Source organism: Sardina pilchardus, chromosome 12 (genome assembly GCF_963854185.1).
Source record: "Sardina pilchardus chromosome 12, fSarPil1.1, whole genome shotgun sequence".
NCBI classification, from domain to species: domain Eukaryota; kingdom Metazoa; phylum Chordata; class Actinopteri; order Clupeiformes; family Clupeidae; genus Sardina; species Sardina pilchardus.
The window spans coordinates 12,256,549-12,272,557 of record NC_085005.1 but is presented as its reverse complement, the minus strand read 5'-3'; the positions used below and the strand labels follow the sequence as shown (position 1 = coordinate 12,272,557).

The window sequence follows — 16,009 nt, the reverse complement described above, 5'->3', positions numbered from 1 at the left end:
CAAAAGGGTTATAATGAGCAATTGCAGTTACATAACTGTACCATCGCTACCCTGTCGCAGATAATGGCCGCTATTGCCTGTCTGAACCCCCTCATCCAAACCAATCATCTGCTCCTAAGAACCGGCGTTACAATGTCGCTGGTCTGCCAATTTTACTTGTTGAACTGTGGGGTTTCTGAAAAAATGCTCTGGAAATATAATGGGCATAGCCTATTCCAAAGTCCACACTGTTTTTGTTTTGTACACAGACACATACACAAAGATTAACAGTGGGGTTTGTTCAGAGAATGCTGTCCCAACAATATTGGGAAATAATTCACATGGCATAAGTGTTTTTTTTCCTACAGTGAACCTCCCAGAAGAAAAAAACTCTGCAATGACAGTGTTACGTAACGGTCACAGAGGAAGGTGGGATTTGATATCCAGCAGTATATCTGATGGGGTCGTGACCTGGAAAAAGCAATCGGCTCTGTCAGCGCAGTCTTCCTCAGAGTCATGGGAACACAGGTGGTAAAAGATTCCCACTGGATATGGAACCACTTCAGCAATACACTTCAGCCATGCAGCACACAATCTAGGGACCCCAGGTTGTTAATGGACAGACGGGACTAAGAGGTTAGCAATGTTAGCCTAGCATGTTCCAGCTGTCCTCTGACAGGAGTTAGTCTTTCATTGTGAAGAGCTTATTTATGTCTCATGGTCCTGTTGTTACCAATGGAACAATATACCGCCCACTGTCTCTGTAAATGTGTCATTACCTTTAAGGAAACCAATTTATTCCTTTCACACCTAGAGAAAGAAAGCCCTGACAAACCATGTGGTGATTTTCTATTTGTGTGATGTGAGTCTGAGTTTGCTTATGTCTTTTTTTGCCCTTTCCAATTCTCAGGGTGTCCTCAGGTGCCTGCTAGTCCCTGTTACGTAATTGTCTTCACTTATTGGTGGCTATACAGGAAGTGGGATTATGAAATACAAACATACTAGATCAACACAATTAAGATGAGGATTTTGACAAGCCAAGGGCTCACCCCCTCATCTGCTATTTTCATCATAACTCAAATATTAAAGTATCAGACAAGACAAAGGATTGTAGAATTTGTCAGATCTAACATAAACAAGGTCTGCTGCCATTCAGTTTACATATGTTATAATGTTGTATCATGATGTTTTCATGATAATGCTTAATGTTTATTATTTTTTTTATTATTATTATTAGAGCAAATAATGTAAAATAAAGTATTGGCTTCTTAAAAAAGTGATTAACATCACTACTTCCTTTATGATTTAATTAATATTTAATTTGCCAGTTAGTATTTAATTTGCCAGTTTGTTTCCCTCTGACTATAAAGACATTATTAATAGGCCTACTGTGATGTGATGATTATTAGGCCCACTATCATACAGCATGTGATCCACAGGGAGTTGCATGTTTACTACATCTCCAGTTGTGTCTGTAGGAATAAATGATATGGTCCGTACACAAACAGGTGCCACCGCTTCCAGACACACCACTGGAGAGATGAGTGAGGTTGATGTCAATGTTCTCTACGTCCTCAATGTTGTTAGATGTTGTGTCTTTTAGTATTTATTGTTATTTATTATTGTCTGTGCTTAAATGTTCGATGTGGCTCCATTGAGTGCAAGACAAATTCCCCTCGGGGCAACAAAGGTTTCATTCATTCTTGAGTGAGGTGGCCGTCTGTCTCTCCTAAAAGCTTGATTCTCTCTCCATTCTTAAACTTGATAGTATGGATGTAATGTGACTAGTGACTGTGAATCTGAAGTTGTAGACTCCCTACTATAGAAACCTCTAATTCTGCTGTTAGACCTGTCCTACATGCTACGTGCTGATTCTAGTAAAGAACAAGTTCAAGTTCCCGCAGCGTCGATGTGTACCCTACAGGAAGACCTGCTGAAATGTCCACCTCTGATTTTCAGTTATTCTTAGCTTTCCACAAATCCCCCTCTTCAGTCTCAATGACGGTCAGTCATTTCTCCCCTGCTGTCAGCTCTGCCTCTTGTACAGCTTGTGCACTTATTTTCTGCATCACCAACCCCTGTATTACCAACTTCCCTCTTGAGCGAGAGTAAATAAGAAATGTTGGAGAGGATAAGGAAAACCAGAGAAGAAAGAGAAGGGTGGGTGAAGAAGGAGGGACATGAGTATTGGTCTTTGGTTCAGAGTATACACGCCACAAACGTATTCCAGCTACACTTTACTTGAAGGTATCTACATGAGAGCGACATGACACTCATGAATGTGTCATAAACATTATAAACTAGTCGTAAACTTTTAACACTTCTGTCATTAAGTGTCATTCGCTTTTTGTCATGACGAGTTAGGAAGGTTAGAGGGTTCATGTGTCATGCATGACAGTGTCATGTCACTCTTATGTAGATACCTTAAAGTCACCAGTATTCTTTGCATATGGTTTAGCATTTTTATACTGTCTAATATCTGGTGTTGTTGACTACATATTTAACAGTAAATTTTCTCTCACACTCTGTCTCCCTCTGTGTGTGAGTGTGTATACATGCATGTGTGTCTTATGCTTGTGACTTCCCCATTACATTTTGTTGCCATTGCTCATTATTTCAGCACTTGAAAAATCCAAATGGACAAAGTCATCACTATGGTCATTTATTTTTGTCAAAATGATCAGGAAAAATAGAGCAGAACATTTACATGGCAGAATTTGACAAATATTGTTTGATAGTAATTTCAGAATTGTAAAGACACTTTCATTTTCAAGTCTTAAATATTGTACAAAATAGGAAAGCAACATTTTCTTCAGAAATCCAGGTTCTTTGATAATTTTCAGAAAGTGCAGATAAGAAATACACTGATGCCTATCTTTCGTTTGTAGATTCACATTCTGTTTACACGTTTAACAGTGAAAAACATTAAAAAACAATGACAAAATAAACTGGTTGTCTTCAATCGGTATCAAGACTGGTCATATTTCTGCATTTCCAAGCATGTCACCATCCATTTCTTGTTCTCCAGTTACAGGCTTCAAACAGGCAATGGTGGAGATGTGCAAAGATCCAAACACAAAACAAAATGGAGTATCAAATGAGGAAAGTAGCAAAACAAACAACATTACAGTATACCGTAATTTCCCAACTATAAGTCAAGGTTTATACATTGATTTCGCAAAATGTCTTCAGCTATGAGATTAATACACAGGGGTAGTTAATATGGTATTAATGTGGTTTTATTTCTTTTAACTTGCATAAAGCACTGTCCTGCGGCTTATACACAATGCGGCTAATACACAGGAAATTACTGTTCAGTCAGTGATCGTAGATTATCACATTCACATCTCCTCATGATCCAGGCAGCCCAGGCTCCAAAAAGTGGAAATAAACAAAGCAGGGGTAGCCTGTCGCCCAAACAAATAACAAAACCCTTTGTGTATTTGTACTGCTCCTTCAGTCATGCCGATTGTTGATTTGTTGATTTGTTGATTTGCTTTGTATTTTCCTGTTTACATTGTGGTGTATGTTGCATGTGGTGTCTTAAGCTGCTGGGACCTTGAATTTCCCCTTGTGGATCAATAAAGTATCTATCTCTCTGTCCATCGATCTGGTCTCTTAGGGAGTACTGAAGGGAGGGGTGAGTTACCTCTCTGGTGTGTTTTTGGTGCTTGTTTAAAATATAATGACATAGTGCATTCTTTTGGACAAAAACGTAAATCTGAATATAAACACAAACATAAACAAATACATCCAACAAACAACAGTAACGTAAACAAAAGTGAAACAATTCCATTTTTATCATGTAAAATAAGATGTAATCTAGTTTCTAACACGCATCTTCCTTCTACACCTTCCAATATGCCTACACAAAATGTTCCTATGCCTTTTTTTTTACCAGCTTACTGTATGGTGAGATGAACTACATTGTCCCTGGTTCAATTAGAACTTTCTCATGCAAAGAATCCAAGGACACCAGCTGCACAGTGCTATAGATATGCAATGTCTAGACGTAGGGAACATTTCAGAGGAAGCCAACTGACTAATGTTTATTTATTTATTTATTTATACCTTTTGTGGAATGTATAGCGGCACAAACACACTGTAGCCTAGCCTACAGCCTAGTCACACAACGTGTAGGCCTACACAACTGCATACTCGGCCACCACTACATTAGGCCTATGTGCGTAGACTACGGACCATATAGGCCATAGCAGTTCTTCTAAATGCTGGCTTACCTGTGAGTACAACACTCTCTAGCAGCTTTGACACTAATTGGTCTTAATAGCATCTAATAATTAGAAAAACGTTGACAGATGCATCAGAATAACTGCAGTAAGGTGATGTAATACTGCTTGTTGCGCATTGGACGGACGATTTTCTCTTGCACCTGAGCTTGTGCTGCCCCTGTTTTCGCTTTGGCGTCTGCTAAGAAACATAACCGTAACCATACCGTAACCGTAACCGTAACCGTAACCGTAACTGTAACCGTCGTAACCGTAACCGTAACCGTCCTGAGAGCTAACTGAAGTTCTCAAGTTCTCTCACCAACCAGAGCAGCACAGTCATTCTGACCGCAGGCCACTTGTTTTGGAGCAGACTCCGGACCCATCGCCTGAGTCTGACCCAGTAATCCAGCCTGGGCCCAGAGGGCCCCTCCTGCCCTCCGGCAGCACACTTCACAGTATATCCTCCGCTGGATCAGCTGGAGATGGGCAGAAAGTCGCGCACGGAGCCTGGCCCCAGGACCAGCGGGGCCACCCGGATCTTGTGCATGCCGCAGGGGCACAGCGGGCCGACGCTGGCGCCCCCCTGGCCCTCCCTGGCGGCGCACGAGGAGCTCTTGCGGCTTTTCCCGCTGTGGCTGTGCGACTTCACCAGGCTTATGACGCCGCGCACTCCCCCGACAATGCCGCCGCCGCTGTCTGCTCGCCGGGCTCTCCCCTCCTGCAGCTCCTGCAGCTGGATCTGGATGGCCGGCACGACGGACCCCTGGTGGACCGGCGCCGGGAGGACCCCGACCCGGTTGGACACCACCAGGCCCGGACACAGGGACCGGAGCAGGCACTTGAGCTCCTGGCGGAAGGCCTTGTTGAAGTAGAAGTAGATGATGGGGTTGTAGACGTGCGAGCACTTGGCGAAGAGCGCGGGGAAGACGAAGCCGGCCGGGGCCATGTACGTGTCCTCCTCGTGGAAGATGTAGAGGAAGGAGACCACCGTGTACGGGGTCCAGGCCACGATGAAACCCATGCTGATGCAGAAGAACATCTAAGGGATGGCGAGACAAACAGTCACATTTTAAACATTCATTTACCTATAGTGACTGCTCGAATCTATATGTGTATGTGGAGCAAAATGTCGATGGAGTGCAACATTTTAGACTTTGTCATCTACAATGATAATTGTAACACAACCCCAGTTCAGAAAAAAAATTGGGACATTGTGTGAAATGCAAATAAAATCAGAATGTAATGTCATGCATATCTCTTAAACTCATTTTTAGCTGCAAAAAGGTTGCACATATCAAGTGTTGAAAATGTAAATTTGGACTATTTCATGCTAAATAAATGTAGGGAATGTTTACCACTGTGCTGCTTCCCCTCTTCATGGGTTCACATGTACTGTACATTCTGTTTTATTTGCATTTCACAAAATGTCCTTTTTATTTTCATGGTAATCAAATGAACTGCATGTGTTCAATGTATTCATTTGTAATTCTCTCTTCAATGATTACAACGCGCTTCATTCATCCTTTCATAAATCAGCCCATTTCATAATTGCAGCTTTTCCAACTGCTCTATTCATCAACAGCCTTATTCACCCAGCTGTAGAACATTGCATTTTGTTGCTCTAGAAATATATACAGTCCTTCAGTACAGCTAGCATCTCTCTCTTTTTACATCTCTCTCTTTCTCACTCACTCTCTCTCTCTCATTCTCACTCACTCACTCTCTCTCTCTCATTCTCACCCACTCACTCTCTCTCTCTCACTCTCTCTGTCTGTCTCTCTCTCTCTCTTTCTCACTCACTCACTCACTCTCTCTCTCTCTCTCAGTCACTCACTCTGTCTCTCTCTTTCTCAATCACTCACTCACTCTCTCTCTCACTCTCTCTCACCACGGACAGGCGTTTCTCGGTCTTCTTGAGGTTGGTGTGGATGCCGTGCGCGGCGAGCGAGTAGGAGATGCGGTAGACCTTGCGCAGGATCATGCCCTGCGACGCCACGATGAGCAGCACAGGCACCAGCACGAAGCAGGCGAACGAGCAGATCACGTAGGCGGCGTCCTTGACCGAGGTGTGGTAGCGGCGCCACGCGATGGTGCAGGACAGGCCGTAGGGCTCGGGCACGTACTCGCCCCAGCCGAACAGGGGCAGCACGGACCACACGGTGGCCAGCAGCCACGTGGAGACACACAGCAGCTGGATGTTAGCCCCTAGCAGACCACGAGAAAGAGAAACAGACAGATACATTCACCATTCACTTACAGTAATTTCACTTGGATAGCCCCTAGCAGACCGTGAGAAAGAGAAACAGACAGATACATTCACCTTCACTTAGGCCTACAGTAATTTCCCGTGTATCAGCCGCCATAAGCCGCAGGACAGTGTTTCATTCCAGTTAAAACAAACAAACCATATTAATACCATATGTATTAACCTTGTATGGAAATTTTGCAAAATTCAATGCATAACCCACGGCTAATATAGTTGGGAAATGATGGTAATCAGCTGATTTTAATTAGCACAACTCTTAAGCCAGGTAGATCAGCTAAGCGCACGGATAGAACCACATGGTAGGACTTTTACTTTCTGAAGCTGGACTTTTACACTCTGAAGCATCTTGCATGGTCTCAATTAGGCTTACAAAAATGTTATCCCTGTTCCACAGGTGTATACAATCAAGCACCATGCAGTCTGCATTGATAATCAAGGTGCCTGATTGTATACACCTGTGGAAAGGGACCTGATGAAACCCATGAATACTTCTTCTTCTTCTTCTGTAGTATTTGGCGGCTGGACATGCCGGAGGATACCCAGCAACGCTTCGTCTGACATCACGTGAAAAGGGCTAATTGCCGCGTCAACGTCACTTGCGTGTGTGTGTACATGTGTGTGTAGGCCTACATGTACATTATCTGAGGGATGTCAACACAGCGGTAGCGGAAGCAGCAGAGAGTTATTCATGGGTCTCATCAGGTCCCTTGCCACAAGTGTATTAATCAAGCACCATGCAGTCTGCGTTGATAATCAAGGTGCTTGATTTCATACACCTGGAAAGGGAGCTGATGAAACCCATGAATTAGTGGAGTAATTTACGAGATACAGTTGGTTCCATTAGCACCTGCACTAAGCTGTTTAGCTGATAGCGCTAACTTGACCAAAGTTTGACCAGGGTTAAACACTTCGGGGGGGATGTTTGGCTCGAGGTCATGGTGCAATGGACCCTGGGGTGAAATTACTCCGCACCATCCCTTTAATGGTGAAAACGTTCACATATTCCCCATCAAAACGGCTATTTATGTATGTCTGTTTTTCACATACAAAATGCAACATAGAGTACGGTCTCTCAGAAACGTGCTCAGATGCAAATTTATAAGCCCATTTATAAACCTATAACTAGGCTGGGGAATGAAATGGCCCATTTTAGCAGATGCTTTGTGCCCCTGGCACCCATGAATGATCAAGTGTATGCTGATTGGCTGCCTTGTAGCTAACAAAATGCTCCAGGCACCACTTACAGTTTTTAACAATTGTTTACACACAATTTCTGGTACTTGAGAATGGCCAATAACTGCATTATGCACCAACCTCCTGAACCAATTCTGCTAAATTGTTTCTGCTTTACACTCAAATTTGAGTGTATCTGCTTAACTCAATTTTCATAAAGAAAATCTCTTGTTTTCGCAAGGAACACACTGCCATTCAAATTCTAAAGCTAGCTGCCCTACCATGCACACTGACTCATCACATGGGCAAACGCCTGACACACAGTTTTACAATTAGCAATCCGAGCTAAAGTATCACAGTAGTACAGTCAGAGGCAGAGCCAGAGGAGTGAGAGTAAGAGGAGGAGGACGGGGAGGCCAAAGACTGTAATCTCTGATGAGATCTGAGCCACTAGAACATTGTAGTGCTGCATATCAATACTGTGCAGTACGGTACAATACAGCTCAATGAGCACATAGTACAGTATTGCCTGTGGGCTGTTCGGTAGGACTGTAAAAATAAAGTTCAAGTATTTGGGAAAAGTATTCATTCCTACTTTGTATTCCTACACAGTATTTACAATATTTTACTATTTGCTTGGCAGCTGAAAGATTACCAACACAAGGGCTTCTGTCTCCTGAACAGGAAACTGAAATCATGAACATGGTCCTAGAAAATAGCGCCATAACATTACGGCAAATACAAAGAAAAATAATAGAAAACAATTAAATATTTCAAAATATTGATAGGGTAAGCATATCAACTGTATGAGCTTATCTACTGTTTGTAGTACTGTTTGTAGTGTAACACTGAACAAAAAAAGGCCTAAGTCATTATGATGAATGGAGAAGAGGTGTTTTCAATTCATTGTAGTGTTTTACACTGAGCACATCAGTGTTCAAATGGTTCTTATAAATGTCTTGATGGTTTGTGTGTGTCTTTTGAGGACAAAAGACCATTTAGAGGAGAAAGTACATTGTTTTGAAGGTAAAATTTCATTTTGCAGGAGAATTGAGGAGTTTTGCCCATTGTGTGCGTGTTTTTGGATTTGTGTGTAGAGTTCTGAGAGTATGAGGCATGTTTTCAGAAAATGTGTGTTAACAATCGAGAAAAACTGTAATCTTCATCTCGTCGTGGTAGTGTAAAATATGAAGGGTGATGGTGATCGGAGAGGAATGATTTGAGTCACAATCTGTTTGGCATCATATTCTCTCCTTGTTCAGATTTCTAAGACTGAAATTTGTGCACTGCGTTTCCAGTTGATGACACATCTCACATAAACATCTCACACCAACCGACAGTCAGTGCCTGATTCAGCACATATCAAATTAACCTCCAATGGTGTGCTGTTCTCATGTTTATGCTGATTATGTAATGCTACCTAGCTACCTTGCAGAAGACTGCTACAAGATGGCAGTTCAACACATCTCAAAGGACAATCAATGTGATGTCTGAATGTCTCAGTTCCAAACAATTCCTTTTCTGATATGATCAGATCAGATCTAACAGTGTATTTGTAACTCAAGGCCAATCACACTCAATTAATGAATAGATAGATACTCTATTGATCCAGAAGAAAATTAAGTTAATTGTGCATGAAAGACTTTGCAGTGCATTGCCTTATCGATTGTGCCACATCACTGATGCATCGATTTGAGGTCTTACCATAGAGGAGGCCGTGGCAGGTCTTGATGTAGCGTATGACGCTGATGGCAGCGATGGTGAACATGCCGCACAGGCCGAAGATGTAGCAGCCCAGGCCGTAGTAGACGCAGGTGGCGTAGCCGCCCTGCCAGGCGTGGCTGAAGGACGAGAGGATGGACAGCGGGTAGAAGCACACGCAGCCCAGAAAGTCCACCAGCGCCAGGTTGACGCACAGCAGCTCGGAGCCCTTCATCTTGTACCGGCGCCGGTACGAGGTGGCCAGGACCATGCCGTTGCCAAATACCGACAACAAAACTGGGAGAGGGGGAGGAGGTGGGGAGAAGGGTGGGCATGAGTGGAGAATGGAAGAAAGAGGAGGCATTTGACGTAATTCATCAGCTATTCTTAATTGGCTATGATACATTACTTTTAGTGTTTTAATACAATTTTAATCAACAAACTTTGAACACCAACTAATTCATGCATTTGTAAATAAGGGTTGCAATAATTAATAGAATATTTCATTACTTGCCGACCATTAAATTAATAGCCAATTATTTTGGTAATCGGTTCATTGGTTTGTGTTATATTTAAAGGTAAATAGTTACTTTCTTTTATAAATATTTTGTTTCCACTACTAGGGAATAATTAACAACACAAAGCCAGCACACAAACAAAGGAAAGCATATATGTATTTTAAAGCCTACACAGGTATTGGTATCGGCCCAGAATTTCTAAATCATGGTATCCCTAAGAAGAAGCCTCATAGATTTTTTTTTTTCACAAAGACCACCTCTGCCTGTTTATCAAACTGCACTAATAAACGGACCTCACACGTGACACGACTGGTGAGTTGAAAAATACTCTTCAAAGACAAGAATTATCCACTCCAACCATTTGAGATTTAGAGTGTTACACTCAGTGTCTACGGTCAATAGCAGCATCTTTGATCCTATGTTTTAATGGAATGCTTTGTGTGTGTGTGTGTGTGTGTGTGTGTGTGTGTGTGTGTGTGTGTGCGCGTGTATGTAATTGGATGCTATAGCAACTCAGTTTCACCTAGGCTATATGTCTAGCCAATTAAGAAGTAATTGAGTGATTTACATCAGGTCCATGAAAGTAACGAGCAGGAGCTTGGCTCATTTAGCCTACATCTTTTTTTACATCTTGTCTTTCAACAATGAAGGTAAAGAATGAGGGTAAATAATGAAACAACTCCGCGCATCCCTAACCTCGGCAAAACTGAGGCGAACACCAGGTTTCATCCTGGTGCGCTTCTGCACATCATAATAGCATAACATCAAAGGTAAAAAAAAAAAACCTTTAAGTTGGCTTCCTTTCATGTTTGAAATGAAAATTAATCTGCGATAACACACATTTTAAAAAGACAACAAAGCATTAAGGAAATTCGTATCCATCACCAAACGAACTTTGAATACAAGCAACACCCAGGGTCTCTCATCACGGAGCAATTCAGACGAATGTTTGCCAGTTTCACCATATCGGAGAAATCAGACTCACCAACTATTAGGATGGCAAAACCTACTCCAATATCAGCTGCGGGTGCAAGTTTGGAGGTAAAAACAGAGATATTCCAGGTCCAATCTAATGTCCTATTGTCAGGTGAGCTCCAAGCCATTTTTAACGATCCTCTCGGGCAATGATGGGAATGAACCACGTCCATTCAGATTCATCCGTCCCAGTCCTTTATAAAGAAGATGCAATGATGACAGCTTTTGCGGTTGAGCGAAGAGAAATGCATTCCAGTGTGCAGGTGCTGTGCCACGTGGTGAACAGCTGGGCGGACCCCTAACCTTAAGCATGCGAATAAGCTGCATCACAGAGAGTAGCCTAATTTGACCGGATCCTGCTTATTACTCAAATGTGTGAGTAGAAGGCACGGAGACACGTCTAAGCTATAATGGCAGTGAATGAATGAAATGTTTTAATATTGATGTAGTTCATCACGGATCGAAAGTAGGCTATATTCACCCTCAAAACAATATTTGTTAGCCTATTTATTTGTTTACACAGTAGGCCTAGCCTACTTAGGCTACATTTATCATGGGCATGAGTTGGAGTAATAAGGCAATAGACTATCCTATAAAACACGGGCTCTGCTAGAAAATGTGGCCCCAAGGTAAACAATTACTGGTAGCCTACAGAGCCCCTAGCACACACCCAATATAACATTAATAGGCTGCTGTATATTGAATGCTGAGAAGACCGCTTGTGTAGATTTTCCTTGACAAACCTCGACTAGCATGCAGATCTGTAGTTCAAAGTAAAACTTGAGGGAACTGTGTTAAAATAAGCTACCTGTTAGTTGACATTAGTAGAGAAATAGGTTGAACTGGGAAAACACAACCCCTGTAGACAATAACGCGCTATGTTATGGAGCCTAAGGGCACAGCTGAAAGGGGGGACACATTTAACCATTTCCAGGAAAATGGAAAACACGTCAACTAATGAAAGTATGAACACATGTACATTCAATGTATTACGTCACACTAATTTGCACAGTCGACAGCAACCGCTTTTATTTCCCCATGAGCTGGGGTTTGGTGCCACCACGTGGCGAAAACCTCGTTGTGCGCCATAACATGAGAATAATCAGAAGCAGGGAAATTGATTAGAAACATAAGGTAGACTTTATTTTTCAACGGTGTTCAAAACCACTTATGGTCTTTCATTACAAAACAGTTTCCCCCACACGATTGTATGTCACAGAGATTGGAATGGTACACTGACAGAAAGGCATCAGAAAGACTAGACAGACACACAGAGAACAGACGTTCATCCTGAACCACACCAAACCCCCTTTCCACCAGCGCCTATTCAAGATTGCAGTGGCCAGTGACTGCCCTACATGGAGTACACACATGAAAATCAGCCCAAAGGTGGTACTTAGCCATTTTTTTTTCATGAATGATGACATGATCCTCCTGCATTTTTAAACATTTTATGCAGGTCACACCACCTGTGCACAGTTTTCTATGTTGTTACTCGGGTACAAATCATTATCCAAGGCCTTAACATTTTGAATTTGCTACCACAAAGACCTTTTGAGCAGAGTAGTACTTCAAACATCCATTAAAAAAAATATTAAAATGACACTCTTGGGAAAAAATATATGGCTCATCTCTGGTCTATTACCATCCTTTATTAATCTTAATTTATGGGAAAAAATATGCCAGCTGGCTTAACATTAGATTTGTGTGCACTTTCAGCAACTATAGCTGGTCTAATACTTAAATAGTCCACGGCTGCAAATATAATCTCAGAGTAGTTTCCCAGCAAAGTTGCAGAGTGCACCTCTCACACATTCCCCTAACCAGAACCTCATAAAGCATTGTGAATTCATAATGTCTTCTCACCAACATTATAAACCAATATTAAACACAGACACACAGATGCACACATACCCGCACACACGCACACACACACACACACACACACACACATACACACACACACACACATTCAGATGCATACACACAAATTCCTCCAGCCAGAAACATTTGCACCCCCAGCATTGGCAGCAGTGAAGAAAAAGCACATATAAAACACACAATTATTTTTAAAATAGCCATTTATGGAGTCTGTCTAAGTGCAGCACAATCAGAAACTTTTTTTCAAGTCTTTTGTTTTCCCCACCTTTCCTCCCACATTAATACATTTAAACATCACAAAAAAGTTCATTTCTCAGATAAGAAACTAGATGTGAAAGGATAAATCTTTTGATCAGACCAAAAAATAAAAGTTAAAAGTTTCATAATATACTGTGGCCACACGTTAACATCCAAAAATAGTCTTAAATGTTCTTGAAATATAATTTCTCTGCCACACAGCTGGCAACTGAAGTAGTTCTATACAGTTTTTTTTATTATACTGCTGAGGTCTCCAATGCAACCTTCTGCTGTTTGTTTTCTAAATATATATATATATTTATAATTTCTTTTTTTTCTGTTCCCAAAAATCCCCACTTCCTTTATAGTCACAAACCAATCTCAGACTGGCAAGAAAAGTAGTCAAAAAACAAGGATTTGGTGTCATTTGGTTTCCATGGTAGCGCCCTGCTCTGTGGTGGTGACGCCATCATTCGTGGTGTCGGCGGCGGAATCGGAGTCGGCGTTCTTGTCATGGTGGTTGGAGTTGGCGTTGTTGTTGTTGTTATTGTTGTTGTTGTTGCTGTTGTTGAGGGCGTTGGGCGCTCCGTGGCTGTTGTTCTGCGTGTCGCGTAGTCGGAGCTCGTCTAGCTTCTTCCACAACTCCTCACGCTCCTGCTCCTTCTTCTTCTCTCTGTCCAGGGGGGGAAGGGAGCAGGCTGCACATTAGTACCTGTGTGTTTGTGTGTGTGTGTGTGTGTGTGTGTGTGTGGGGAAGGGGTCGGGGTACTGGCACTTCCATATGGCACGATTGTGGAGTGTTGGTTCGATCAATAAATCCATCTCACCGTTTCACAGCAACCACATAATAGAGGGAGTGCTTTTGGGAAATGTGATTACTACGAGAACAAGGAGAACAAAAGGGCACAAAAGTATCAGTGAGAAAGACCAAAGAGGGAGAGAGAGCGAGAGAGAGATGGAGAGAGGGAGAAAGGAGGGGGAGAGAGGGGGAGGGCGTGCACAAGAGCTTGACTGACGGCTTATAATGAAACTCACCGTTGGCGGTCAGCTTTGTAGGAAGCTGTGAGCTCGTCAAACAGAGCGTTGTTCATCTCCATCAGGGTCTTCAGCACATTGTATACCAGGGCTACGATTGTCCTACACACACACACACACACACACACACAGAGAGAGAGAGACAAAGACAGAGAGAGAGAGAGGATTAAAGGTCAAGAAGCATTATCAGGGGTCATCACTCTCCTGCATAGTACATCAATAGTATTTCATGACAATGCCTCCAACAACATACGTATACTTCAGACTAGACTAGAGGTTGGACGGATTTGGTAGTCAAAATTACGAAACCCGATTGAGGTTTTAGAATATTGATTGATTATGCAAGTGTCTGTCTGTTATGGGGAGAACTGGTGTTTCTTGGAAGAGGAGGTGTAAACGCACACCAAAATCGAGGTGAACTGGGAATAAAGCTTAAATACTGGAATAAAACATAGTCTCATAAGACTAGGGATGGAATCTATGTTGCTATATACAATCTGAAGAAATTACTGGACGAAATGTTATCGTCTATCGGTTCATATTGTGATGGTGATAATCGTGCAGCCCTACAACAAAGAAGTTTGATCAGACCTGTCTAAATCTGTAACATACTGCCATCATTGTTAGGATCTGTAAATTCTTCCCTCATGTTAAAGCTCCAAAATAGAACCGTTAAAATGTGACTGTGCGGGTGTGTGCGCACGTGTGTGGGTGTGCGCGCGCGCCTGTGTGTGTGTGTGTGTGTGTACATACGGATTCCAGTGCTCTTTGGAGATGCGGTACAGGCTCCCAAACATGATGGGCAGGACCGTGCCGATGTTCTCCTCGATCAGACTCAGGATGTACTCGTTATTCCAGAAGTAGAGCGCCCGCTCGGCCACCTACACACGGGACAGGGATACGGTCAGCTCGTCCACAACACAGCAGAACTATTCATCTCAATTCAGTGCCACTACACAAAAATACATTTGTCCTATTTATAATTTAGTCCCTATTTGTGACATGTAATGGTCCTGGTTCTGGTTCTGGTTATAGGATTTGGCAGATGCTTTTGTCTAAAGCAACGTACACAAAACAACAATACAACAGTAACAAAAGTAAACAAGGGTTTAATAAATCTACAAATATAACAGCATAACCATGCATGTGGCTTTTGGCTCTTCTGATCATCACTCAGATCCATAGGGTCTATAGGACCCCCCATCTGCCCCATCTGTCAAAACCCAAACCTAATTTGACAGCCCCTCCCCTCCCTCCTATGTGTGTGTGTGTGTGTGTGTGTGTGTGTGTGTGTGTGTGTGTGTGTGTGTGTGTGTGTGTGTGCTTCACATCTCATCACATCAGTCAAATAAAAATGACTGTAGCCAGCATTACACAGGACTGGCACATTTCCTTAAGTACATAATACAGTGGCAAATAACTCCTATGGCCAGAGGAGGGTGGTCAGCAGGCACAAGGCAGTAAGAGTGACCAGACCTGGAAGTGAGGGTTGGCCACACATCTGGAAATCTGCTTGAAGAGAGGCTCCTGGACCTTTTTGAACTGGGTCGGCTCGATCACGTCCAGAATCTCCTCGATCTCGCCCAGGTACATCACCTGTAGTGGGAAGAGTGACCACAGGGGGGCAGCACATGAGCTCGGTGAGGAGAAATCTTAGCTCAATAGCGCCCTCTTGGGGGAATTAGAGGGGGAATTGCACACTTGGGGGCAAATCCAGAGGAAGACATGAATAACCTGGCAGCACAGTAACTGCTGTCCAATGGATTAAGCATTTAGTCACAGGGTGTGGGTTTTGCTGCTCATAAAGAAATACAGGATTTCCATAGGGCGTAAAATTGTGGGGAAAATGTAAAAAAAATCCTGTAAGAGACAGTTCAAAAAGTGATTTAAAGATATCTGAAGCAGTGTAAGGAGGACTCTTACCTCTTTCTGACTACAAGTTTTGGGCCAGAACTTCAGGAGTCCACGGATAACCTACACAAAAGGTTTACACGCATCATGTGAGTTCAGACTTC

The 16,009-nt window shown here is 42.6% G+C and overlaps 2 protein-coding genes across 3 annotated transcripts in view; both read right to left on the bottom strand.

Moving 5' to 3' along the window:
* Window positions 1-4,680: 4,680 nt before the first annotated feature.
* opn8c (opsin 8, group member c) lies at window positions 4,681-10,969 on the bottom strand. The gene is made up of 4 exons (XM_062551386.1): window positions 10,852-10,969; window positions 9,352-9,645; window positions 6,097-6,413; window positions 4,681-5,247 (listed from the first exon to the last, which is right to left on the bottom strand). The coding sequence occupies exons 1-4, from the start codon at window positions 10,967-10,969 to the stop codon at window positions 4,681-4,683; spliced, it is 1,296 nt and encodes a 431-aa protein (XP_062407370.1).
* A 993-nt stretch (window positions 10,970-11,962) lies between these two features.
* Window positions 11,963-16,009, bottom strand: part of ppp2r5a (protein phosphatase 2, regulatory subunit B', alpha isoform) — a 62,345-nt gene continuing 58,298 nt past the window's right edge. For both annotated transcript variants that reach the window (XM_062550389.1, XM_062550390.1), the window contains exons 9-13: window positions 15,918-15,968; window positions 15,471-15,590; window positions 14,748-14,875; window positions 13,995-14,096; window positions 11,963-13,632 (exon numbers count right to left, since the gene is read on the bottom strand). In XM_062550389.1, coding sequence (XP_062406373.1) covers window positions 13,383-13,632; window positions 13,995-14,096; window positions 14,748-14,875; window positions 15,471-15,590; window positions 15,918-15,968 — 651 coding nt within the window. In that variant the 3' untranslated portion in view covers window positions 11,963-13,382. The remainder of the gene's footprint in view (window positions 13,633-13,994; window positions 14,097-14,747; window positions 14,876-15,470; window positions 15,591-15,917; window positions 15,969-16,009) is intronic.